The sequence below is a fragment of the Sciurus carolinensis genome, chromosome 7 (genome assembly GCF_902686445.1).
Source record: "Sciurus carolinensis chromosome 7, mSciCar1.2, whole genome shotgun sequence".
In the NCBI taxonomy this organism is placed as follows: domain Eukaryota; kingdom Metazoa; phylum Chordata; class Mammalia; order Rodentia; family Sciuridae; genus Sciurus; species Sciurus carolinensis.
The window spans coordinates 55627156-55653703 of NC_062219.1; the positions used below are offsets into that span (position 1 = coordinate 55627156).

The 26548-nt window shown below is 43.9% G+C and overlaps 1 protein-coding gene across 1 annotated transcript in view; it reads right to left on the minus strand.

Moving 5' to 3' along the window:
* Positions 1–2580: 2580 nt before the first annotated feature.
* The window catches only part of Sobp (sine oculis binding protein homolog), a 158907-nt gene continuing 134939 nt past the window's right edge, over positions 2581–26548 (minus strand). The window contains 3 exon segments of the mRNA XM_047558312.1: positions 2581–4237; positions 22742–23004; positions 23007–24687. Of these exon segments, the coding sequence (XP_047414268.1) occupies positions 22745–23004; positions 23007–24687 (1941 nt within the window). The 3' untranslated portion in view covers positions 2581–4237; positions 22742–22744.

A 26548-nucleotide genomic window follows, 5' to 3' on the forward strand; every position in this document is an offset into this window, starting at 1 on the left:
AAGTTAGGAGGGCCACACTACCTCTGAGGAGCCTGGTAACATGGGAAGACTGCTTAGTACAGGGCCAGGCGTGGCCTCAGCCAATTGAAACGAGGTATAAGAGCCCAAGGGAGAAGCCACTAATTGCACTCCAGGGAATCAGGCTTGGTTCCAGGGAGAGTTGGCATGTGAACTGAGCCTTGAAGGGGGAAGCTTATTAATTTTTAAACTAATAATAATGAGGACTTCCCATATGCTGTGCCTAGCAAATAGGAGGCAAATAAGACATGATCCCCATCCTCAAGGACTCTGCAGACTAGTAAAGGGCAGGGACAGACAGGTATGCTACTGAATAAGCAGTGTGATCCCCACCAGAGGGAGGGCAGCGTGGACGAGGCCAGAAGGCCTTTCCTCAGGGGTCTGGCTGTGGGAATTGTCCAGGGGACAAAGAAAAGTCATTTGAGGTAGAGGCAGCTGCTTGGGCAAGGACCCAGGATAGGGAGAGAGTAGGGCCTTTGGGAATCAGTTTCTAATTCAGTCAGGTGGCACATAGGAGAGGATGGCATGGGAGCAGCTGGGGGTAAAGAGGTAGTTGGGCCAAAGTCCCAGTCTGTGCAAGTCACCTGCAAGGGGAGGGTGGCTTTGCAAAACTGAAACCAGGCTCCAGATGTGTGATTATACAAACCCTAGAAAATATCCAGACGGAGTCCTTGTCCACCGCCCACCTTCCCACTAAGTACACATCAGTGGGGCAGGGACCATGGGCTTTACTCTTCTCTGGTCTCCTCTCAGCAGCAGGTGTGGGCCTTGTGTTTTGTGGGGGTCTGACAACTGCTGAGGAAAACATGGCCTGATTCATTCCTCAGAAAACAGTGCCTGCCACGCTGCCACACACACAATAGGCACAAGGGGCAGCATCCATCATCGCTCACCCCTCTGGCTTAGTCTGAAAAGAGGGCCACTTTAGAGAAGGCCGAATCAGTGCCACAAGTGTAGAGACAAAGTGATTGTTCATGAGGATGTCAACAGGCTTGTTCCAGGTCAGATGTAGGCCTGGTTTCCTCCGATCCTGAACCTCCTGGGTTTGCAACTCACCAGCTGTGAAACCTTGGGTGATTACTAAACCCACTAAGCTCTGGGTTTGTCACATACAATGAAGGGAAAATAAGAGGCCCTTCCTCACAGGGTTACTACGAGGAGTAAGTGAGGCCACTCTTCTGTGCCAGCGCATTCTGGTTATTGTTTCCATAATTGTCCCATTTCTCTTGGTTTTGATAGTCCAAAAGAATGGTGTGTTCAGAGAGCACCAGGATCAGGACAAGGAAGGGGAGGAGGAAAAGAGTTCTGATGGCTAATGAGATGCCACAGTCTTTTCTTGTGGGAACAAAGGTACCTTTTGTTTTCAGGAGGGTCAAAATGTTTGCTCGACAATCTTGGCCTATAGACAAAAGCAAAATCAATATCCTGGATGTCTGTCTCAGTGGCCAAGTCCCAATGAACAATGCTGTCAGGGACTTTGCACCAGACAGCTAAAGCGGGGTTTCGGCCCCTGGCACATCCTGGCTGGGCCTGCCTCCATGGGGCTCAGCATGAATGGAGTCACCCTTGTAACAGACCAGGAAGCCTGCAAACTTCTCTCAGGACTCCGGAATCCACAAGATGGTCACTCAGAGGGACCCGATGATGGTGTCTAAGATTTTAATGAACATTTATATTTCGGAAAGTTACATTAATCAAGTGTGGGGCTCTGGACAAGTGGATTTACCTTTCTAGCCTTCAGTTTTCTTCACATATGGAACCAGAGGATTAGTCTAGATTTACATCAATTAGAACTGGCATGAGTATGCACTCCCCCTTCAAAACTTTCTAACATTTAACTCCGGTACCAAATAAAAACCAGGTCACACACCCCATTCATGTAAAGCTTAAGCAAAAGTCCATTCTATCTCACAAGGGAGACAGTTTATGGAACAAGGAAACCGAGGAGGGATGTTCGAATCCGTCACATAGTACCTCTTGAACCATAGACCTGAAACCTCATAGCCAAAAAGGATCAGGACTTGGAGAGCACTTGGAAAGGACAGTGCCCTTGGATCAAGAACTCACTGCACACAGGTACTATCAACAGCAGACACGGATGGACAGCAGGCCCTGGAACAGCCTGCGTGGGCCCTGGTCTGCATAATTGCAGCAGCTTCAGGAGGACCAGGGCCACCCTGAATCTCACCATCTTTTAAAACGTACTAGTTTTCATTAAAAAATGTCTCCCAGAGGGAGAAAAATAATCATTTTCTGTAACAAGGAAAATAACAACAAAAGTCATAATAATGAGAAAAACCAAATAAGCACATGTAAGTGCATTTTTTTTTCTTAGAGATTTATTTTTGTTTGATGAATCTGACACCAGTCAGGGAGAGAGGAGAATGTTGTAGGCCCAGCAGGAAAAGGAGCACCCAGAGTGGGGGCCGCTGCTTCCTGCATGGTTGGGTTTGGTGTTGGGGTTGGTTGGTTTAATTTGTTGCTGGAAGTTTTTCTTGTGTTCACTTTTATAAATCTCTCCCCGGGCTTGCGAGCTTTCCCTCCCTCCCGCCTCCCTCTCCCTGCCCCCAAATTTCATTTTTAAAAAGCGAGCTCGCTCGCCAAGTGTGTCCCCCAAGCTCTCACGGCTCTAATAAATAAGGAGCACCTGTAAAACAGTAGCTTGACTTGTTAAGTGACTGTACAAAGGAGAATATAGAAATACAGTATGTACACCGCATCTGTGGTCTGGGGTGCCACAAGACCGGGTGAGCCACCCCGACCTTGTCCACCAACAACCCACCACCCTCCTGCTGAGGCTCAGCAGCCTGGTGGGCGGGGCACTCAGACCCCTCCAGAGGGAACAATTGCTTTTATTGGAGTTAGTAAACAGATACACTGAATCACAAGGTGATTTGATTTTTTTTTTTTTTTTTTTAGTTTTCTTCTTTTTTTGATTTTTTTCTTAATTTTTTCTTTTTTTTTTTTTCTGTACTCATTAGAATGGGGTACTCCACGACTGTCTCACCAACTCAGTGCCAGTACACATGCTCTAGAGGACTTCTGGACTCGCAGCTACAACTGTACAAGTGCACACAAGTAAATCTACCCTGTTATCCTCCACCCACTGACTGAGGATCCAATTGCACGTTTCTCTTAACCGTGACAGGAGAAAGCAAACAGTGAAACAGAATCATGGGCGATCTTTCTCACTTTCCCTCTTGTTTTCATTGGTTCGTCCATGCCATTCTAATTATCATGAAAGGGCTCTGCGTATAGGGAGATTGTCTCACTGACTTCCTGGATCACCAAAAACCATCAGGGTTGAAATTTCATCCGAGTCTTTCGTGACGCCCAGCAAATATTCCCCCTCGGATTATTTTACACCTTGAGGGCATTTTGGTCTTCAGTTCAACACTCTTGCTCTGTTCCCAAATGGGGCGCTATTTAGGGGAATTTCAAGAGAAAGCTGAGAAGAATAAACATTTACCGAGTTCTCTTGGCATTCAGTCTCTGAAAAACCACAGTATAAACTATCCATGCTGCTTCTTACATCTGTCAAATCAAAAATTAAAAGCCATAAAAGTGTAACACTGAAAATATGGCATCAAAAAGGATAAAGGTGGCCTTTGTAAAAATAACAAGAAAAGTATATTAGCCAATAAAATATTCTAACTCTTCATTTAAAAGTGCATCCTGGGCTGGACAGAGATGAATCTGAAGCGTCGGGACTCCAGTGCCATCCCTCTCCGCCATCAAAACGTGAACAGTATAGGTCCAAAACCATACAATGCAAATCACAACTCTTAGTGTAGCAGCAAAACCACAGCAGTTTTTAAAAAGATTTAAAAAAGATTTTTGTTTTCCAATCCGTATCATCTTCCAGCCTCGGCCTTGAAGATGGGGCGGGGAGAATACCTACATTGGTCCTTGTGGCTTGTTGGTGTTTTGTTTTTTAAAACCAGGGGCGAAATCCCTAAGTTCCTCGGGGAAAAGCAGAGATGGTGGCAGCAGGAAGGCTGGGCCCGCTTGGTGGGTCCAAGACGTGCTGGCTTCTCTGGGCTAGAGGCCACCGAGGGAGGGCTGCTTCCTCTGAGATGCTTAATGACAGGAAGCGGCTTTATTTGCTTGAGTTTTAGCCAGAGGGGGTGGTGAGCTGACCAGCTGGTGTCATTGGATGGCGTGACATGGTTTGCTCCGCGCCCTCTCTCCATGCAAGGTACCCTGGGAGTGAGCGTTCCTGGGAAAAGAGGAGAAGGGGCCATCAGAATGCACTGGACCAAATCCCCACCCACCCACTCACCCCGCCCCACTGGGGAGAACCCAGGCATGAGTCAGGAAGCAGCACGCTCCACAGCAGCTGCCAGTTCAGACCTAAGATGAGCCCCCAGAACTAAGGCAGCACAGCGTGATTTCAGCATGAGTCTCATTCACGGTCTGCTCAGGGTCAGCACTGCCAGCTTTGTGTGAAGAGATGAAACTCGAGCCCTTTTTGGAAGACCATAATGAGCACCGTGCACCACGCCCTTACCCGAAGACCGCAGCATCCTTTGCAACCCAGCAACTTTTACCCTCCACATGACTGCATGCTTAACCCACAGGAGGTCCCTGGAGTCATCCAAGGTCACTCCAAATCCAGGCAAGGTCACCAGGGGACCCTGGAATTCCAGATCTCACTCTTGTACTTCAGGTGTCAGCTGTGCTGTTTGCAGAAGGAAGGCCCAGAGATTCGCTCTTTAGCAAATGTCAAATCACCACGAACACATGGACTTTTCAGAAGTTTCCTACAGAGGCAACTGAGCTGGGAGAGATGTTGCCCCTCTCTTTGTGGGTCTTGCCTGTCAAAGGTGAGACTTGGGCTGGGGTTGTAGCTCAGTGGTAGAGTACTCGCCTGGCATGTGTGAGGAACTGGGTTCCATCCTCAGCACCACATAAAAATAAATAAATAAAATAAAGATATTGTGTCCATCTACAACTATATTTAAAAAAAAAAAAAAAAGGTGGGCCATTCATATTCCTTCACAGGCAAAACAAACAGGAACACAGAACTGGAAGACAATAAACCACCAGGGCCTTGGGACTTGGGATTTTTCACTAGGCAAGTCCATCTCTAGGGAATTCCCGTCCCCACATTTACCACAGACATAAGGCTCTGCCTCTTCATGTCCACTGATTTATTTCACTTGCTATCAGTCCCTGAAAAACAGTCTACCGAGGACATTCAGTCACTCTCAGGAAGCAGCCTCAGACTGCGCAGCGAGGTCTAGGGCTGGGGCTGTTTCAGGCACGCCTGTGCACTCTGCCCCTGGTTCAGAGTCTGGCCTAACACTTTTTGCCAGATGAATGAGAGTCAAGCAGCTCTCTTCCTCTTTATAAATGGGGACATCAGAAATATAAAAGGGCAAAATATGGCTAATGTGCAGTGGTGACAGAGACTTGTAAACATCTTTACAACTATTGAGATTATTCTCAGAACAATGAACAAATAATTTCAGAGAGAAGATAGAATTGAGGACTTGAAAGGACCCCAGACCTAATAAACAAGAATTTCCTCATTTTATGCATGAAAAAATGACAGCCACAGAGAAACCTGGAATCTTGCTCAGGGTGCTTGCAACATGAATTTAGCACTAAAGTGAGGAGGTCAAATGCTCACTGGGAGAACTAAGGAGAAACTTGTGCTTTGAACTCTGCTATCCAAATCCTGGTGTTAATGGCAATGATAATAATCATCAGCCAAAAACAAGGTTTGAAAAACTCAATGTGCACGACAGGAAATGCCTGAGTTCCCCAAATCACATTAAATCACCAGATCTGTGAGCATTTAATATGTATATTAAATAACCAAAGTGAAAATGCAAAACACCACAAATATGCAATGGGGGTGGAATTACAAGGCCATGGAAACCTTTTCATTTGGCATGGTCAGATTTGGAAATGGGGATATTTATTTCTGAATAAAAAGTCCACATTATCTCTCTCTCTCTCTCTCTCTCTCTCTCTCTTTCTCTTGAGACACAACAGAGAGCAGGAATATAAAAACAAAAAGATCATAGGGTGTGGTAGCCCACATCTGTAATCCCAGTTATAGGAGGCCGGGGCAAGAGGATGGCAAGTTCTAAGACGCCTCAGCAACTTAGTGAGATCCTGTCTTAAAATCAAATCTAAAAAAGGACTGGGGATGTAGCTCCTGGGTTCAATCCCTACTATCCACACCCCCACAAGCCATCAAGAACCACTATCAAGCTGTGGTGGTGCACACTTGTAGTCCCAGCTACTCAGGAGGTTGAGGTGAGGCCCTAAGCAACTTAGCAAGACCCTCTGTCTCTAAATAAAATACAAAAAAAAAAAAAGGGCTGGGGATGTGGTTCAGTGGGTTCAATCCCCAGTACCCAAACAAACAAACAAACAAACAAAAAACAAAAGAAAACACTATCAAAGGGGAGGTCATAAAATATTGGGAAAGAGCTGTGGAAATGACAAATGAGTCCAAAGACACAGGGGTAACTTCATCTGGTGACAGTTCTTGTGCGTTTATTGAACACAGCCTGGAAGTGACTCTGGAAGGAGGAAAACTATCTCCACCTCTGGGCTGGGAACAAAAGTGGCTGATCTTGGAGTCTGAGGGGACCTCTGAATTCTTTAAAAAGGAAAAGAGAAAAAGAGGTGTTTAACATTTCTTCCAGTGACTGGGAAACACCACCATTTTTAATTGCTTACTCAAGAATGCTGCAACTGCTTTTTCAATGATGTAGCTTTTTCTTTAATGTAATCACCACCACCAAAAAAAAAAAAAAAAAAAGGAATATCTCTCAAATAAGTTTCTTTGTATTCAAATCACCTTTGGACAAAGACCAAACATGCCCAGCATACTAGGATAAAATTTTCAGGCTTTCATAAGAGACTGGGAAAACGGGATTATAATGAGAGCCATTCTGGAACCTTAACTACAGCGTTTGCCATCCCAAACGCTATAATAATCATTATTATTCTCTGGTATCTATTATTGTCTGGTAAATAATATGTGTTTTCCCCCAAAGTTCTAAAGGGTGCAGCTGCACTGAGCTCTATTTTTTGCAGCCCAGCTCCTGTCGCTCTGAAACCTCCTCACACCGAGCAGATTTGAAGAGAAGAGCACAGTGGACCATTTCTACCCTTCTTCCCTCTCACCACATTCTTGTGTGCTGGGACACCCCCAGAGGCCAGATGGTGGTGGTACAAGCCCCTTTCTGCTAGTAACATTTGAGGAGGGGGTGGTCCTGAAGTCAGTGTCCACAGCTCTGGGTCTGGCACCAGCTCTGCCCCTCACTGGTGACCAAGGAATGAGTGCTGGAATCACTGACAACGAAGAACCAAGTGTGGGCTTCACTTTCTTGATATTTACTGGTACTGGCCAGCAAGGTAAGGAACCCAATAGAGATGGGAGGGAGCCAGCTCAGATTTTTAAAAGTCGTTATGGCAGGAAGTTTCAGAGCCTTGTGTCCTTGCCACAGGGAGGAATCCTGTGGAAAAACAGTCCTCTCTGTCTAAAGTTCTTCATCTGTGCAAAGGGGAAATTACACCAATAAGTGAGACAGAGACCCAAGTGATAGTCCAGCATTGTCCTCACTAACTGAATGGCCTTGGGCCTGTTCCTCTTCCACTTCTTCCTATCCTAAGCCTTGGCTCCTTTCTCCGTGACTTTGGGGCCTGGGTGACACTTTCTATTATATCTTCCATCTCTCACATGTTGTGATTGTGGGATCTTTGGACAAAAGCCAGTATCAAATATGTAGTATTAGAAACTTGAGAAACTAGATATTAATCTATTGCCATTATATAAGGAAGCCTAGTAATGTGTGAACCTTTAATTTTAGTTTCCTTTGCTCAATTAATGTCACAGATGTGAACATTCCTGTGTGTGTGTGTGTGTGTGTGTGTGTGGACTTGCTCCTGTTATGTGGAGCATCCCACACACACAACAACACACAAACAAGCCCATCTCTTGCGCCACATATGCACCATGTATGAAGGCTAATACCACCACGCTTGGTCTCTATTGGGCATGGATGGCCAGTTATCTTCAGAATTTCAGGTCTGCCTGTCGCCTTTGGTTAAAAGAATGCAATATCCTTTCATGGAATCATAAGTGCACAACAAGAGTGACGAGAGATTCTCTGTCCACCTGGAAAGTCAATTTCCCATTTCATGAGGGAAGCATTGCTAAGAATGTGATTTACTCCTCCTCTTTTATCACACAAAAATTTCCAGAGAACTATAAAGAACAAAAATGTGTCTAAAAACTAATTCTTTTCAATGTTAATACTGTCAAAATATGGACATTCTCACCTTTACAACTTTGACCTTTATAACCTGAGATTTATGTTGTTGCATTTCACCGTTTCCAAAAGTAAATGTGTATCCAGAGAAAAATGTCTGTCTCATTCTAAAACCCAACATTTCCAAGCCAGCCTTTCTGTGGTATGAGATTCCACCTCAACCCAGAAGCCCGCCTCTATTAATGTAACTCATTTTTCAAACTCTTAGTCTTATTTCCTTCCTTAAATGCCTTTGTGATTTGCATAATCAAAATCCATACCTCTGTCCTGTCTTACTCAGTTAGAAGGCAAGCTCTCCCATGTTCGTTCCCAGGAGTCTAAAACCCTGTGGCACCAGCTCACCGATGTGTAAGAAATGCCTGCTGCCAAGCCGGCTTGCCTTTGTCTGATTACCCAGGCCCTCGTAGAGAGCCACTCACTCGGGCACTGCTGCCCATCACTTATCACAGTTAAATACAGCCATTACGTGCTGGCCGTGGCAACGCTGTTTATCTGGGACAATAACGAGTCCCTGAGGACTGGACTGCTCTCAGGTAGCTGCAGCTATTCTGGGGCACTCACAGGGTAGTGCCCTATGGTCAATGAACAGAGCCGCCTGCGCTCGCTGATAAACTCTGAGTGTGATGCCAGATAGTGGTCCCCACACTAAGCCCATCCCGGCAAGGGTTACAGCTTGGCAAGGTTTTGCTGAAAGGTGTTCCTTCCTCCCCGTCCACCACTGCTTCATGAAGAGTTTGAAATGGTACTAGAATGAAAACTTTATTTTTGAAGTGGATGGCATCTCTTTTCTTATAGCTCATTAATTGATTAAAATAATTGCAAAATAGCTTTTCTTTCTAGTGTGATTGTGACTGGAAATGACCCATGGTCAGAAGAGCATGTGGCAGCCAAGGGAGAGCTTCAGCTCAGCTCAGTGCTGGGCTCTGGTCTGAATCACAGTTTGGTCGCCATGGTACTTCTCACCCTGTGCCTTTTAAAAGCAAAGGTCACATACATTTAAAAGACTTTTAAACCAAATATAAGGCCTTGTTTTAAATTTTTTATAATTTTCTCCTTTAAGTATTTCTCCAAATGGGAACCTGGAATAATATGTTGAAATCAAGAGTTGCTAAAACATGTAGATAAATGAAATCCCTGCCCCTTTTCTAAGAGAAAAGAAATTAAAATTTATTCTTTAAAAACTTAAAATCAATAAAAGTCACAACCATTTAAGATTCATTACTGAGGAAATGCTGTTTTTGTTTGTTCTACAAAATAATTTTTATTCTTCTTTATTTCGCTGATTTTATAAGTTAAATGGGGAGAGAAGTCTGTTTGTCCCTACAAGTGGTCATTGCTATTTCTTGCTGACCTCTTCAAGTTTCGGAAAGACAATAAACCCAGACCATGAAACCTCCTCTTATGCACTCACCTGTCTTTATCTTCACCCTGGGCTCTGATCCTCCTTACTTTGACTCCTTTCTGGAACCTAGGAGTTTAAGCAAACCAAATGACCCAGTCTCCAGTCCTTTACTAAAAGCATTGAGGGATTTGTGACTAACAGTATACTTTTAAATTTTTATTTTTTACAAACATACTGGGCCAGGTGGCTATGTCCATCCCCCAACCCCAAGGAAAAAAAAAAAAGAAGAAGAAGAAGAAGAAGAAAAAGAAGAAGAAGAAGAAGAATTACATGATATTGCCGATGTTCTGCAGGAAATTTTGAAAAAAGAGTCTAGAGCCTTATGTCCCTGACTTTCAGGACTAAGGACTTCTTCCTGTGGTTTGGGAAACTTCAAGGTATTCAAAAAAAGGTGTCAATTTTTATCGAGCATCTAGGTATTTTTATGTACTAATTTCACTGGAAAACAAGTCTAGTTTATATTCTTTTCACGTATACAATTATTTGAGAGAAATAGTAATGCTCCTGAAGTGTTTATTATTGTATCCATTTTACAGATGAAGCAGGAAGGTTGGGGAATTTACTTGCTCAAAGTCACCAGCTAGAAAGGGTGATTGCAGGATCCCAAAGTCCAGGCTCCCCCGCTCAGCACGTGCTACCCCAAGTTCAGGTTTGTCTCTCTCCTTCTTTATCATGACAGTGGTGGGAGGTCATCATGTCAGAGGTATATGTGGCCCTAGAGACACACAATCTTTGCAAATAAGAACTCTGAGAAGTTCTTTGATAAGAAAAAAATATGCATTTTCATTCAAGTCCCATTCAATGCACAAACTAGCTGATGAGCAAGAGATAGGGTTCTGTGACTCAGCAGGCCCCTGGCCTGCCACCTACTCCTCTCCCTGTCCCCGCTCTGTGACTGCAGGAGTGGTGTCACTGCATCCCTGTTAGAGAAGCTAAGTCCTAGATGAATTAAGAGACTTGTGCAAGGTGTCAGTGAAAAGGTCAGAGTCACATTCCTCTTCTGATTTCTACCACTCTACTCTCTCAAGACTGGTGCCTTCCAAAATTTTGCCTTGGACAAAAAAATTTTTTTAAAATTATTATGTTAAGGCTTAGCTTGTTATCTCTCTATTATCTGAACACAAGCATTTTAGGTGTCAGAGAAGGAACATTGAGAAAAAAACAGCTTCACATGGCAAGTAACTCTCTATGGCCTGTGGATTAATAGCAGATTTTACGATTTTAGGTTAGGCTTGGAAAAGCAGTCTTTCCCACACTTTATTTACACTTTACAGTCAGCCCATTGAGGGAGGGGGTAGGGAGGGAGGGGAAAGAGAAAGAGAGAAGGAATGCTTCATATAAGCAAAACAAGCAAGCAAATGAAAAACCTGTAAAAAGTGACAATGAGAATACTGAATTTTCCTCTTAACAGCAAAGGGGATGGCAAAGGGGTGGGTAATCATTGCTTTTTTTGAGGGGCCGACTTTCAGTCCCTCAAGCCCAGATGTGCGGGTATGTCTATTTCCCCTCTGAAATCAGCTGCCCGATGTGAGGATATCATGCAGTGGATGGCAAAATATGACTCTGTCCTTGGCACAGGGTGTGTAACTCAAGCAGCTTCAGTCGGATCCTGTGTCCCACTGGAAGGAAAAGCAGATGAGGATTCAGGTTCTAATCCTGGCTGTGCCACTCGGCGACCTTGAGCATTTGCTCTTTTTGTCCCAGCTTGTACTTGAAAAAGTGGACTGAGAGATTTTATGAGAATTTCTGGAATGGTTTCCCTAACCTCTGCACTTGACAACATGGAAGTGTTTGATTATTTTCCATTACAATCCAAGGAAAGAAGTCCTGGGCTATACCAGGACAATTCTTAAAATAAGCATCTCCTATGAGCCAGGTAACTCCTGAGCATTTGAAGTTAGGTTGTTTATGCTGGAGCTGAAAATTCTGTGAAGTAGGGGTTGTTCATTTTTCATACATAAGGCATGCCCGGTGGTTTTGCCTATGAACTGCAGAGTCAGGCTGCCGGTCAAATCCCAGCATTGCCATTTTATTGGCCACATGACTGGATAAAATCTCTCACCTCTGTGTGCCTCAGTCTCTTCTTGTAAAGTGGATTTAAAAATAGTCTCCTCTGGCAATGTTGTTGGTATGCAGCATTTGGAACACTGTCTATGTGTAGAACATACTTAATGAATATTAGCTGTTATAATTATTTAATGAACAATGCAGGCCCAGAGGGGCTATAAAAAAGTGCCCAAATCCTCACAGACAGTAAGGGACACAGCCAGCTTTCAATCCCAGACAGGTCTCACTCCAGCCCTGTGCTCTTCCCCCAGGCAATTCAACCTTTCCAACAGGACAGAAACTGCCATTCCTAAGGCACCCACAATGGGTCATACTTCATACACTCCCTTACCTGTCCCTCATAGCAACCTCATCATTACTCGTGACACACAGACTGAGGTTCAGAGAGCTTAAGTCACTTCCTCCCTCACCTAGTAAATGGTTCCACTGGGATTTGAACCCAGGCCAGCTCAATTCCAGGGCAGTTCTTTTTCACTAAACCACACTGTCGACACCCTTCTCTACTAGGAGGCCACTGTCACCACATGTGGAAGCTTCAGACCTATAGTCCTGGAAATGAGAAAAGATAAAAGAACATCTTCGGAAGTTCCCAAACTCCCTTAAAAGTAGCTGCGGGCCCAGGAGGATCTGTTTCAACTCTGAGAAAATCTCTGTAGGTGTGCGAGGGATAATGAGCCACCCAGGCCTCCCTGCTGCTCTTCAGTTCAAGGACCGAGAGCTGGGCATATCACTGTGGTCACTGCAGCATCTATGTGGTCCTCATCAGGGAGTCTTTTGCTTGAAGACTTCTGCACAATCTCTGCACAATCCCAGACATTCTTAGTTCCCCCAAACAAGTCAAGGCCACCAGCATTATCCAGCACTGCACCCTTGCCTACTGGCTTTCCTCAGAGTTGTTGGCAGGGCAGAAGGGGGGTGGTTTCCAAGACAACCTCCCTCGCCCCTGCTCCCAGCATCCCTTTCATTGGACTTGGAAATAACCTTTGGTTGTAAGGTTTCCTTCCACCATGAACTGTGAAGTCTCCTTAGGCCCACTCTGGGACAAAGAAGTTCTTCCCATTATCCTGCTACAATGGCTTTATGTACTTAAAATTTAGATGTGTCAGCTGATACCCCTCTAGTGATAACATTCCACAATGATAACCCCCTGCTGGTAATTAGCCTGTCATCAGAATGTGATGCTCAGCTTTAGCAATGCCAGTCTTTCCTCTCTTTCTTTCAGTCTAGGAACAGCTGCTAAACTAATTTTCCTCAAACAGATTTCATCCTGTCACTTCTCTGCTCAAGGTCTCAGTAATGTTGCCCTAATGCATCCAGGACCAATTTCTCCACTTCCAGTCACCCCACCTTGTTTTCCTCCAGTTTCTTGCTCCTCAAAAAATCTGCGGTCAAGCCTCTGGCTCTAGCCAACTGCAACTGGAAGGTCATCCTAACATAGCCTGCTTTCCTGGACCTGAGGGTCTTTTGACATTCAACTGCATCCCTCATTCCTATACTCTGGAGCCCATGTCCCTCCACAGGTTGAGAACTGAACTGAACTCATCTGCTTTGAGGAAACACCATCAAGGTTAGCTTCATTAATATCTCTCGACCGAGACTCTTCTCATTCATTGCTAACAAATACTTGTGTACCCATCTGCCTGTCCCTGTGCTAGGCACTTGGTTACAAGGAGTGAACTGAACACTGTACCTCCTTCGATGAAGCCTACTGTTTGCAGTATCAGGTCAGTTTGCAGGTTCTGGATGTTGCTTCTAAAAGTGACATTGGTTTTTTTCTTGTCTTTCTTAGTTCCCAAACAAGTCAGGGACATCTGCCATATTTCCCACATTTGCCTTTTCTCTTTCTTTCATTCTTTCTCCCCTGACTTCCCCCCCATGTTTTAATAACACAATGATATGAACAAAGTCAGTGTTAGATACTATTAGTGAAAAATGGATTACATTTTACCCTCCAGAGAAATAAATGAAGACTATCTCTGAACCATGAATGAGCAGAAGGAACTGCCTCCCTCTGTTTGAATATGTTAGGAGTTTACTAAGTTTTATGGATTATAATATATGAATTAAGTACAAATTAGGGACTTATAAAATCCCAGTATAGGACTTTTAAAAGTTATTCCTGTGTATAACTCCCCCACCACAACACACATACAAAGCTAAGACAGAGAACAAGATGATGGATCAGCAGATCAGACAGTGAGAAGTGCTGTCAGAATCAGGACTAGAACTCTGAACCAGCAGCCCTCATTTTCGTGTGTAAAGTCAAAACATTTTCCACCAAAATTGTTTAAAAATAATTTTTCAATAGTATGTGAGAATCATGTTGCTCAAACTTTGGAGGATATGAAAATAGCCATTAAGTCCCGTGTTTATGATGTCATCATAGTAAATGGGACAAATGGAAGGACCTGGGTATATTTTTGGTTTGGCAAATTCTAGAACTATTTTTTCAAACATTTAGGGTTTGGCTAAAATCAAACCTTATTTTGCCAAGCACTTTGGCCTTAATTTTTAAACCCATGTGTATTTTTAAAAGAAATTCAATCTATATGTTTCTGACTCATTTACACTTAACTCATGAAAATGCTGTTTGGTAAGAACTATGAGATGTTGGAGCAAGTTTCTAAGTCTCTTTAAGTCTTCTTTTCCCCCATTCTTACCAGAAAGTTATATTTTGCTAGCTATAAAAGAGTGTTGAGCCCCAGAGGTCTGTGATCAGTTTGATTTATAACCTCCAAAGTTGAAATGGATTCAGAGTTTGGAAAAAGTTTTCCCCCTCCTCTTTTCCAAATGCCCAAATGGGCTACCTACGATGAAGACAGGCTCCTATATCTTACCTTCCAAGACAGCTGAAGGTGAATAGTGAATACATTCTATCTGTCAATACATTGTCCCTAAGAGGCCAACTATGACACTTAAGTTCATGTGGACACAGATTGAGATCTGACACTCTAATGGGAAGTTTACTAATTACACTTGGAATAAGAAATAGAAGGCGGGGCCGCATGTCATGGCCAATGCTTATAATCCCAGTGGCTTGGGAGGCTGAGGAAGGAGGATCACAAGTGCAAAGCCAGCCTCAGCAACTTAGCATGACCCTGTCTCAAAATAAAAAAATAATAATAATAATAAAAAGGGCTTGGGATATGGCTCAATGGTTCAGCACCCTGGGGTTCAATCTCTGGTATCCAAAAAAAAAAAAAAAAAAAAAGGAAAGAAAGAAAAAGAAGTGAAACTCAATGTGGTTCAAACTAGAAAGAATGCTTTACACTTTGTGTACTGGGGAAATTTTTTCTAAAATCACAGATAACCAACTCTGTTTATAACTTTTTATACATTTTTAAAATTAGCTGAATCTACTAAAAATGACATTTGAATTAGAACCAGAAAAGCAAGAAGAACGTGCCTGCATGCTGCAGTGGCTTCACCCTGCATCCTCTGTAATGATGCTCAGATACCGCTCAATTACAGTATTCTAGTGGGAGAGGACTTTTGGATAAAGTACTTAAAAATGGCTTATAAATATTTAAAGTCTAAGCATCTAACAAATCATAATGACAAAGTTTTACATTTAACCACATGTGCTCCAAATATCTTGAAATTACTCTAAATATGGGTTTAAAATATCAAAAGGACTTGTTGATGGGATGCAGAACTTCACAGGGAAACTTAAACCTGATCATTCTTGCTCCCACAACACCCAATCTGCACAATTTTTTTAAAGTGTGCGTGTGTAGATTTCTTTAGAAAAAGATCATGTTACAGTCTGAATTTTCAAAACAAGAGTGGAAGGATGAAATATAGGGTTTCCCCTTCTCTCACCAAATGCAGTTTGGTCACTTTGCTTCTAGATAATTTGTTATTGTTGGTTGGCTCAAATTTAAGACAGTAACATTTTAGAAGCACTTGGAGGACTAAGCCTGCTGCAAGGAGGACACCATTACAAATTGAGACACTCGTGTCGTATGGGGATACCACTCATTTCCAATACCAAAATGTGTCTAGAGCGATGAGTCATGCAAATGAGGGAGAGAGAAACTTTTTAATGACATTTTTGGGATATTAGGTCAAAGTGTCATACCAAATGAGTCCATAAAGTGTGTTTTCCCTTCTATTCTTTAAATACTATCAGTTACATTCTGACTTTCCTTTTTACCCAAACAAAACGTAGCTTGGCTTCAAAGACAACACATCACACATTCTGAGTGGGAAACAAGAAGACAACCAGGGCTGGGACAGCCAAATATCTGAATGGAAATGAGGATGAGGAGCATGAAGCTTTGTTTGTCACAGGCCTGGCCCCTCGGCTTTGTGGAAAGGCAGTTCTGCCCCTGGGGTCCCTGCTCCCTATTCGGAGTTGCGTAGTAGGGCAACATGGTGCCTGTGCACAAGCATTTTTTGTCTTTGGATGGTCAGTCAGTCCTGGGAACAGCAGAGTTAAGAGATCTCAAGGATATCTTGTCTGGTTGGCAACTTAAGAATAATTAGGGGGCTGGGGTTGTGGCTCAGTGGTAGAGCGCTTGCTTAGCATGTGTGAGGCCCTGGGTTCGACTCTCAGCACCGCATATAAATAAATTAATTAAATAAAGGTCCATCAACAACAAGAAAAAAATATTTAAAAAAAAAAGAATAATTAGGAGTACACTCAGGAACTATTTTAAAGCACTAGAGGCTGATTCCAAATTCTATTTGTTGTTGTTGTTATTTGCTTCTGCTCCCTTTTCACTAGACTCTCTTAAATGACACCAACAATAAATACACAAATATGTGTGTGTTTCCCTCCCTGCTGTTGATGGCCCATGTTCTCCATCCTGATCCCTCCCTACTTTCATCTCAAGGCCAATGCTATGAAGATCCCCAAATCTTGAGGAGCATTATGGAGTTAGAATGTACAACTGGCATCTGAGATGGCATTTACTCCTTTTCCTTGAGAACGGGATGCTATTAAATGCCACCAGTGCTGTTTATCTCCTAAAGCTAGTTTGTTTCTTTTAACGAATTCCCTTTTTGCCTTTTGAATGCGTTAAAAAAAGTCTACATACGCAGAATGCATCACCTTGACATCCACCCACATATAAAGTGTTATGCACTTAAAATGGCAACTGAAGGATACAAAAGAATTCTGTGTGGAACATGGTGAATGAAAAGCGAATGCCCCCACCCTGTCCCTTTGGCACGGTCTCTTTGACAGGAAAGTCTGGAAAAGGCAGGGTGACCGGGTGGAGGTAAGTGTTCCACCACATGAGGTAAATGTTCCATGCTGTCTTGTGTTCTGGTCTTCAGACATCTCTGCCTCTCTGAAATGCTTGTCTGCAGGAAGGTAGGTGTAAATGATTGGGCCATGATGCACAGGCAGCCACTCAGTGTGACAAGGGAGTGATTCATGGAACCTAGTCCTCAAGTCTATTTCCAGTACCTTTTCTGAGCAATGGCTTGTTAACAGCTGGTCAACCATTTGCCCTTTTCCAGTACACTCTCTCGAGTGAGAAAGCATGCTGGAGAGTTGGGGGAATGGGACCACTCCCAGACATCTGTCCACAATGTCCCTACATTTATTGACCTGCCCATTTTTCTGACCCCAGCTATCCTGCTCTCTGGGCCTCAGTGGCAGGGTAGATAGGTTTCCCACAGAATAATGGCATCTCGCCATAGCATATAAATTTTGAAAATCCAAGTGCCAGGGAAGTACCTAGTTTGTTTCTTTTCTTGCTTCCATTATTTCTTTCTCCATTTGCCAGATTTGGTAGCTTGGAACTTCTGCATTGTGTCATTAAGATACTCTTTTCAAGGCAAGTACCACATTATGTAGCTGCAACGGTGGTTTTGCAACATTGAGCCCATAGCCAAAATTGCCAAAAGTAAATGCTAATTTTTAAAGGAACCTTACAATTAATTTAACTTTCTCAGAGTAATGAAAAAAGTCCAACTCAGATATTTCTTGCTAATAATGTAAGATAATCCTTTAGAGATACAGAACCAAATCTGTGGACCTCTTCTCCCAAGTCAATGCCTCTATGTGTAAGCACATTAAACTTCCCATGAAGTTTCAGGGGAGTTGCTGAAGGCCATCCATATGGACTAGTCCTTGGGGGCAGGAGGCCAGCTTTGGGGGACTGCCACATGGACTGGAAGGTGCGAAGATCACATCCAGGACTGGTACTGTACTCACACCACCCTGTGTGGGTGTCCCTCTCAAATGTTATGCACTAAGCACTTTTCTGGCCTCTGGTCTCATCCTAGTTCCAGGCCTGCTAAAGATGGAAGGTTTTGATTATTTCTGAAAATAATAATTACATGATCACATTATCTCAAATTCCATCATAATCTGATTGACATAATACCTAAAAGTCAAATTCTTGCACATTAAAATCTCTCTTTCAAGACCTTTGTCAAGAAGGTGAACATGAACCTAGCAGCTCATTGAATGGGACATATCTGTGGTCCATCTTGACCCTGTTTATTCTTAAAGCTTTTTTCTACAAGTCTGGATTGACCACAGAAAGGATGCTGTCAGGTCCTCCCACTCACAGATGGGCATGACACCAACTTGATCTGGTGGTTTCTCACCAACTCTTTGAAGTACCTCTACTAGAACTATAAGGCCAACTGCATCCTGACAGACAAGGGTAACCTTTAACTTAGGGACTGTCACCAATGAACATGTCCAACCATCATATTCTGGAACCTTAAACAGTTCAAGTTTGGCATAGGATCTGAGCACATCCAGTCTGTACTAATTTCCTCTTGTCTCTCTCAGTTTTCCTTCCTTTCTCAGTTTTAAAAGTAGGTGTCCATAGTATTGTTTTGAATAATCATACTATTATTGTAACATTATTATTCAATAATAATACTTTTTTCTCCAACTTTGGTCTGAGAAACCAAACTGGCAAAAAATTATTTGCCACCCTCCATCTTTTTGGCTTTCCTAATGAGATGAACCCCTTGCCTTAAAATAATGGGTTCTGGGATTGAGGCTGCATGACCAATTAAACTCCAAGAAATCAACATTACAGGTCTCTCCTCCAGTTCCCTCCGAGAAAATGCAAAGCTGAATCTTACTGGTGACCCTGAATAGCATCATGGAGTCAGAACCAGAGAAAATAGTTTCATATTTTCTTTCTATATGTTTTTATGATTCTAGAAACAAATGAATTTGGAAAACACAAAGGTGGGAAGTTGTATGGACCTGTTATTCCTAGAGAATGGAAGAGTGGGGGTGAAAGGGTTACTCCTGGAACACATTTTTTCCATTGATTATTTTACTTAAAGAGAATATGTAGTTTCCCTGGAAAACTGAGGAGGGGGGACATTTTCTTTTGAATATCTTCAAACATTTGCAAATGGTTACTCTGAACTCCCCAATGTACCATAAACAAGTGTAAACTGTAGAAATTCAGAAAAATGTACAAATACAAACAGCTATCCCCCAAGCTCCCAGGCAAAGACAAAGAAGGGAGTATTCCATTTATAAGTGTAATTCTTTGTGGATAGAATAGTTTGGGAAATGTTTATACATTGTTTTCCTTATTATTTGGGGGGATTTTTTCTAGCTACAGAAGCTGCAGAACTGGTATTTAGAGACTTAAAAGTTGAAGATTAAAGGGAGTTTACAACCTTTTACAATCTTCAACTAAACAATTAGTTCTGCATCTGGGGAAAATCATTTGAAATCATTTGTAGTTGTATCGACAAATAAGAAAACATAAAATCAGGTTCAGAATAACTTGAAAATGGAAGGGGAAGGCTGTAATTTGCAAAGAACTAACAAATATGATGTATTCATTGAAGATTGCTATAGTTGGGTTGATTTTGAGATACAGTCTGCTTTGGATCTATTTTAAATGTTTTTTTTTTTTAAATCATAATACAGTATGAGACAGGTGGACATAACAAGAAGAATGAAGAACACTGACAGGAGCTGCTGACAGACTCTCCTGTGAGAAATCATAATGAATCACCAACAGGCACAAGGGACATTGCTCACAGGCACCTCACCCTCCACATCTCAGACTGCCATTCTGCTTTGGGTTCTTAATGCTTTCTCTTTGTTGTTGTTGTTTTTTTTTTTTTTTTTTTTTTTTTTTGTGGTGCTGGGGATCGAACCCAGGGTCTTGTGCTTACAAGGCAAGCACTCTACTGACTGAGCTATCTCCCCAGCCCTCACTTTGGTTTTAACTTGTCATCAAAGAGTGCCCCATCAGGGCACAAAAACTACCCAGTTCTTTATTTAATGGATGCATTTCAATTCCCCCAACCATATGAATGGGCTGGGTTTCTGAAAGTATAGAAGAAAAACAGCCCTGTGTGTGCACAGAAAAGCAGGAAGGGCCAGAGGGTATGAGTGAGTTATGGCAGGTTGAGGCTGCTCTGTGAGGGCAAGTCGAGGTGTGATTGAGTGGAGGAGAGATGCCTCTTCCCCCCTCCTAAATCACTTGCCTTGTCACCTCTCAGTAGCCAACAAAGCCTGAGTATTTTTGACTTTAGAGAAAAACTGTAATTTCTTGGGGGATCCATTACAAAAAGAACTCTGATCTCAAGAGGTATTATCTGAAATTGGTTGAAACCAGGTTAATATTTGTAGTAATGATCCTGGTCCACATGTAAGACCCTCAGCTGATTCTTTATTCAGAAACATAGATCATCCAAATAGCCATCATATATTTTGTGCTTTTATGATCTTTCAGTCCCATGCTACTTACAGGCCTATGTCACTATTTCTGACCAGGTCACTTCTCAACTCCACTAATGGAAGTAAAATCTTTCACCTTCCCATTCTTTCTTTAATGTTATTTGAATGAGTGATACTGGAATGGGTTTAAGTGGTAATTCCCAATGTTTTCTGACTTACAAAGGTGGTCACTTTGTTGTCATATACCATCCCATTACTCAAAGCTTTGTTAAGCAGATGAAATTACTTTTGTGAACAAATCAGGGTCATTTTCAACTGAGTTATCTGCGAGAAGGCTGAAGCTGTCTTCAGACAATAGAACTTGTAGATGTAAAATCAAGAAGGAACGGTGAACTCATTGATAGTATTCCACTTATACTGGCAAAGCCATCAGTGGAAAAGGAAACTTCAAATCATGGTAACTGAGAATCCCTTTTTACACCATCCAACAAGTCTCCTGTTCTGCTTCTGCGCTTCCCAAGCAAACCTCTGGCTATGTGAGGTGCCCATGTAAATACCCCAACCTAGAGACAATGGGATGGGCACACCACATCAAGAGTTACACTCCGTGATCTTGTGTCCCACCACATATGTTGTTGTAGCTGGAAAAATAAGAAATACTACCCAAAGAACTGGGGAAGTTGGTAAACAGGGGTTTGGTGTTTTTTAGAAACTCCTTCAGAACAATTGAGGTGGACAAAAAAATTCAGTAAGTGGAGGAAGGAACTTATTAGCCTATTCTCCTACAGTGGGGTAAAGAAAATGGAGTTCTGGAGTGTGACAGCCTGCACTTGAATCTCAACTTTGTTTTACTAACTTGACAGTCTAGGACAAGTTCCATAATATTTCTTTCTGTTTCTCTCTCTCTGTGTCTCTGTCTCTCTCTGTTTCTGTTTACTCCTCAGTAGAATGAAGATGACTATCTCATGGATCAAGATCCGAATACATATTACTGAAAAGCACTTCAAAGACAGCCTGCACATATAAATGGGAGTGACTCTTTTTCCTGCCTCTCCTACCCAGCCCTCCTGGGTTTCCATCCCCACAGCATTGTCTTCACCTTTGTATCCTCCCAGGCCCTGGAAGGACCAGTGCACAAGTGAAGTTCTCAATAAATATTCAGTTCTCTTCTCTTTTCCATAGGCAGTTGATAAACTCAATTGCATTTTGACCTGTTTGCTGCCCACTTGGGCAAAAGGGAGAGCTCAGGTTCTGGGTCCAACAGCATGAACTGAATACAAGTTCCCCCACTTACCAGCTGATTTGAGCAAGATCTCTAAGCTGCATCTTCCTCTTTGGTAATATGCTTCCAATGTCTATTCGACCAGGATTGATGAGAGGAGCAAATGAGGCCATATCTGGCAATGGTTGTCACATAAGCCAGTTTCCATCCCCCTCTCTGAAAGCCGTGACTCACTCCATGGTTCACTTGGCATTAAGCAGGATTCTCATCATAAAGTCTGAGAGAGGTACGCTCTCACTCATTTTAGCAAGGCCATTCTTTTCCCTATCAAAGCTGCACACTGTCGGCAGAAGTGAACAATGCACCAACTGAGCCACTGAGCCCCAAAGTGGGAGAAAGCAAAGCTAGGATTGAGGACTGCCCTGGGGAATGCTGGTTGGTGCCAAACTGAAGAAAGAGAACCCATGGACAGAAGTTAGGAGCTCCATCACTTTTTCAGGCAAGTGTGGCTTGGTGGCCTGGGCTTAGTTGACATATCTACGTATGTAAGGAGTTTAGTTTTTATTCTCATCCTACAGATGGTATCCCATAGTTATCAATAAAATATGATAAGTTGGGACATTCTTCCAGTGAGGCTACCAGCTCTAGTAGGTTTCCCAGCTCATGAGTTCCTGGGCTTTTCATATTGAAACCTTATGAGCAAACATTTAGGTTTCCAAAATAATCACTCCTTCCTTTCCACATCCTCCTCCTCCTGTAGCAGGGTGAATTACAGAGATGAACCTAATAGTAAAGATAAAATGTAATTGAAAGTGTTTTTACTCCAGTTCAAGGCTGAACTTTACCCTCAAGTGACCTTGGGCATGACACTTAGACACGCTGTGGCTGTTTCCTCGGCTGTAAAATGGGAATGGTGTTACTAAGCAAGTGCTCAGTGTCATAGTTGTTGGATTAAAACGGCGATAGTACATGACCACACAATGTGTACTGTAAAATACATAAGGTTAAAAAAATCCCGATTATTAATACAATTCTCGCCTCTGCCTTGTAAAAAGCAAGGCGAGGTGCACTGGCTCGTGGCGGAGCGCCCGGGTAGACATACAAACCTTTTACTTATTCTGATTTCTAATTCGGAGGCACCTCCTTTTGAGCGGCGGCTCCAGGTCCTCCGGCCCGGCGCTGAGCATGGGCGAGGAGATGATGCACGGCGCCATGGCAGTCTTCTCCGCGGGTTTTGGCACAGGCTGAATCACGCAGCCGGTCTTGGGCAGCATCCGCAGAGCATAGGCGTGGTCCTCGTCTGCGGGGTTATTAAGGTTAGGGTCCGACTTGTCGCCCCCCGCCAGGGCCTCCTCCCCTATCAGCTTTTGGCTGTCTCCCCGTCCAGGTGGCAGTTGGAAGCGCAGTTGTTCTCCTTGACCGACTCCAGCTCGCTCACCGCCGGCTCCTCGGGCGACAGCAACTTCTTGGGCGGCGCGGGCGGCGGTGGCGGCGGCGGCTGCTCCGGAGGCGGCTCCGCGCTCTTGGCGCCCTCGGCTGCAGCGCCGCGCGTGCCGTTCACGATGACGTTGCAGGCCGCTGCGGCCTCGGGGCCCGCGGGGGCGCCCGGGCCCGGGTCGCCGGCGGCGGGAGGGCTGCAGTGGCCGTCCCTGCAGCCGCCGCAGGTCCTGCGCTCCGCGGCGCCCGGCTCCCGCTCTGCCTTGACATGCGTGTGCAGCGCGCGGTGGATCACGTTGTGCAGCCGGGCCCGGTGGCCCACCGTCAGGTCGATGACGCCGTCCTGCGGTCCCTGCAGCACGCCCGGGAAGCCGAGCTGGCCGCCGGTACCCGGGGGACTGCCGGAGCGCCGCGTCAGGTCCACCACCTCGCTCCGGTTGTGCTCCGCCGGCGCAGGCGCCAGGCTCAAGGCCTGACCGGAGCAGCCGGGCGGCGAGTCCGAGGACTTCGACGAGCCCTGCTTGGAGTCCCTGGGGGACAGGGAGTGTCCGCCTGGCTTGCCCCCGGCTGCCGAGGAGTCGCCAGGGGCGCTCGGAATGAAGTTCTCACCGTTGCTGGAGAATCCATTGGGGGGCTTGGAATCATTGACGTGAGGGATGGGAATAGGGATAGGGATGGGCACAGGCAGGGGCACGATCACCGGGTATGGCACGAGCAGGGTCGGGGGCGGCACCAGCGGAGCGAGCGACGGCAGCCCGAAATTCATCATCTGGGGCACCGGCATCGGGCCATTTGGCATCATGCTCACCGGCGGGAAGGGAAGACTCGGCAAGGGGGCGCCGGGGGGCGGTGGAGGCAGCAGGCCGGGGGGATTCCCAGGCATGGTGGGGGTGCTTGGAGGATGAATGTGGGGCGATAGCATGGGCCGGTGCATGGGGCTGGAAGTGGGGCCGAGGTTCCTGGGGCCGCCAGGCGGGGGCCCGATGCCGGGAAGCATGGGGTTGGACAGGGGGCTGTTGGGGTTGGAGGCATGGTGTGGTGGCCCGCGGATGAAGGGTGGGCGGATCTGCTGCATGATCTGCTGCTCCATGAAGATGGGCAGAGGCACTGGGCCGCGGTTGGTCATCACCATAGGAGGGCTGCGAGGCGGGACGCCTAGGGGAGGTCCGATGCTAGCAGGTGGCTGGACAGAGACAGGAGGGATGTTTGGAGTCTCGCTGATGGGGATGGACTTGGGCACTGGCGTGGGGATTTTAGTGACAGAGCAGTTGGCAGTGTCAGATGGAGAGACGGTGGTGGACGCCGATGGGCCAGGGCCCTGGCTTTGGCCAGCTGCAGCCACCGGGGAGGGGGCCTTCCTCCGAGCATCTGTTAGCGGGATATTCCAAGAGTCTGGAGTGAGCAGCTGCACCCCGGTGCCTTCTGCTTTATTTTCCATGGGAGGGTGTAATGTGCTGCACAGCCCAGCTGGAAGATTGGCCTGTGTCTCTTTGTAGAAAATGTCCATTTTGTATTGATTGAGGCATTTCGCACTGCAGAACTGAAGCCTTCTTTCCCCGTCCCCAAAATCCAGGTATTCTTTTGTGTGTCTTATGTGCTTACACCAGTCACATACCTACAACACAGAAATAAAAATAAAAAATAAAAAACCAAGACACAGCAGGTAAGATAAGCAATTTCCTTAGGTAGATAGCATTTCATGTTTTATGTAAAGGCTCTTTCAAACTCCCATAATTTTTCAAATAGGCTGAAGTGTTTCCTTCTAAAAGGGAAAATTCTGAAATGTTTGTGAAATTATGAATTTACTTTATAAATATTAACTTCAGAATAGCAATTATCATAATCCCTATACTTTTTAAAGAAATTGGTAGCCCTCTTTAAGCATGTCTTAAAGATGGCTCTGACAAACAGTACATATACCTGCCCAGTATACCTGCTGCCACATTTTCATTTGTCAAAGAGGCTCACTGTAAACACAAATCTAAATAGTTTTGGAAGGAAGAATTCTCCAGAAAGCTTAGAGGGCATGAAACACATAACCCCTTAAAATTCTCCTCAGGCAAAGTCACTTTACACTATCCACAGTGTCCAATAATGCAGTTGGAAAGGGTGTGCTGTGTTAACCAATAACACAAAGCACTGAACATCATTATGTCTGGCTTCCAAGGAAAAACTTGGAATTAGGCATGAAGTCTGTGTGAGGTTTAGCTATTCCCAACCTGTGATGTTGCAGCAAGCTAGAATTATTTTTTGAGCTGTTTGCCCACTCTTTCTCAGTAGTCAGAATTTTTGGTGACATTTCTTGGCAGGCAGTCTTATTTAACAACTTTTCAAACACCAGAGAACATTTTCCAAAAGTTGTTATGGCTTTTTCCCCCTTCAAATACTCCTGGCAAAAGAAAGACATCACCAAATTTATTTTAAAGTTGGGCTGCAGAACTAATTAAAGGCTGAGAGCTTTTCCCAATTGGAAATCACCAGACATCAAAGTTCAAAAAATAGTCATTCTCGGTTTCAGAACCCATTACTTTGGAGAAATTATTGTGATTTCATTAACACATTAATTTTGCAACACCATCAGCTCTCACAGATGGTGAAGACATGATCTACAATTCAAATATGACTCTTGTTTGCACAAATGTCTTTCCTTCATATGGCATTTTAAACAAGAATTAATATGAGTAATCTTGCCATAGCTATAAACAGATAAACAGATGTCAAAATTTTCAATAGTTCTTTCAGTGCCTCACTTTTTTTGACAGACTTTTACACACACAATCTTTTTTCTTTTTCTTATTTATTTATTTATTTTGTCATTTCCTTAGCACAGAAGCCATATAGCACCAGGGAGGAATTGTGAAACACAGTGCAATGGTGAGTTTATTGAAGTCGAGTTTCTCTCCCAATAAAGCACTGGTTCCAATACTGCTCTAAAGGGAACACTGTTTTTGAAGAGTGTCTGTTCTGCTGTGTCTCTCTGTGTTTGCATGTGTGTGTGTTTTAACCATTGTAAATGGATATAATTAAAAGATGATAAATTTTAATAATGATTGGTCACATAAACAATGCAAAAACAACATATGCTGGGCATTTGATTACTCATCTCATTTAACTCTCAGCTTTTCTTGATTGTAAACAGTGGTGGCATGTGGGTATGTGATTGTGGGCGAATACTTGAGTGGCAGATGTGGGTCTGTATGTGCAAATCCACTCTTTTCCTTCTCACTTTTTTCCCAACTATATTTACAGGTAACAAACTTGACAGAGTGAGATTGAATCAAATAAACTAATTGGTACCTGGCAGTTTTAAAATTTGGTCTCATATCAAACTGCCCTTTCAAAACACTTCTTGCAAAAATCTGAGAATGAGAATGCTGCTGAGTGACCTTTAATGATTAGAAAGGCATCTTCTCAATTTAGTTAGGAAAGCTGTTATAGAGGTTAAGGTGGTAAAAAATAATAATAATTTTAATGCT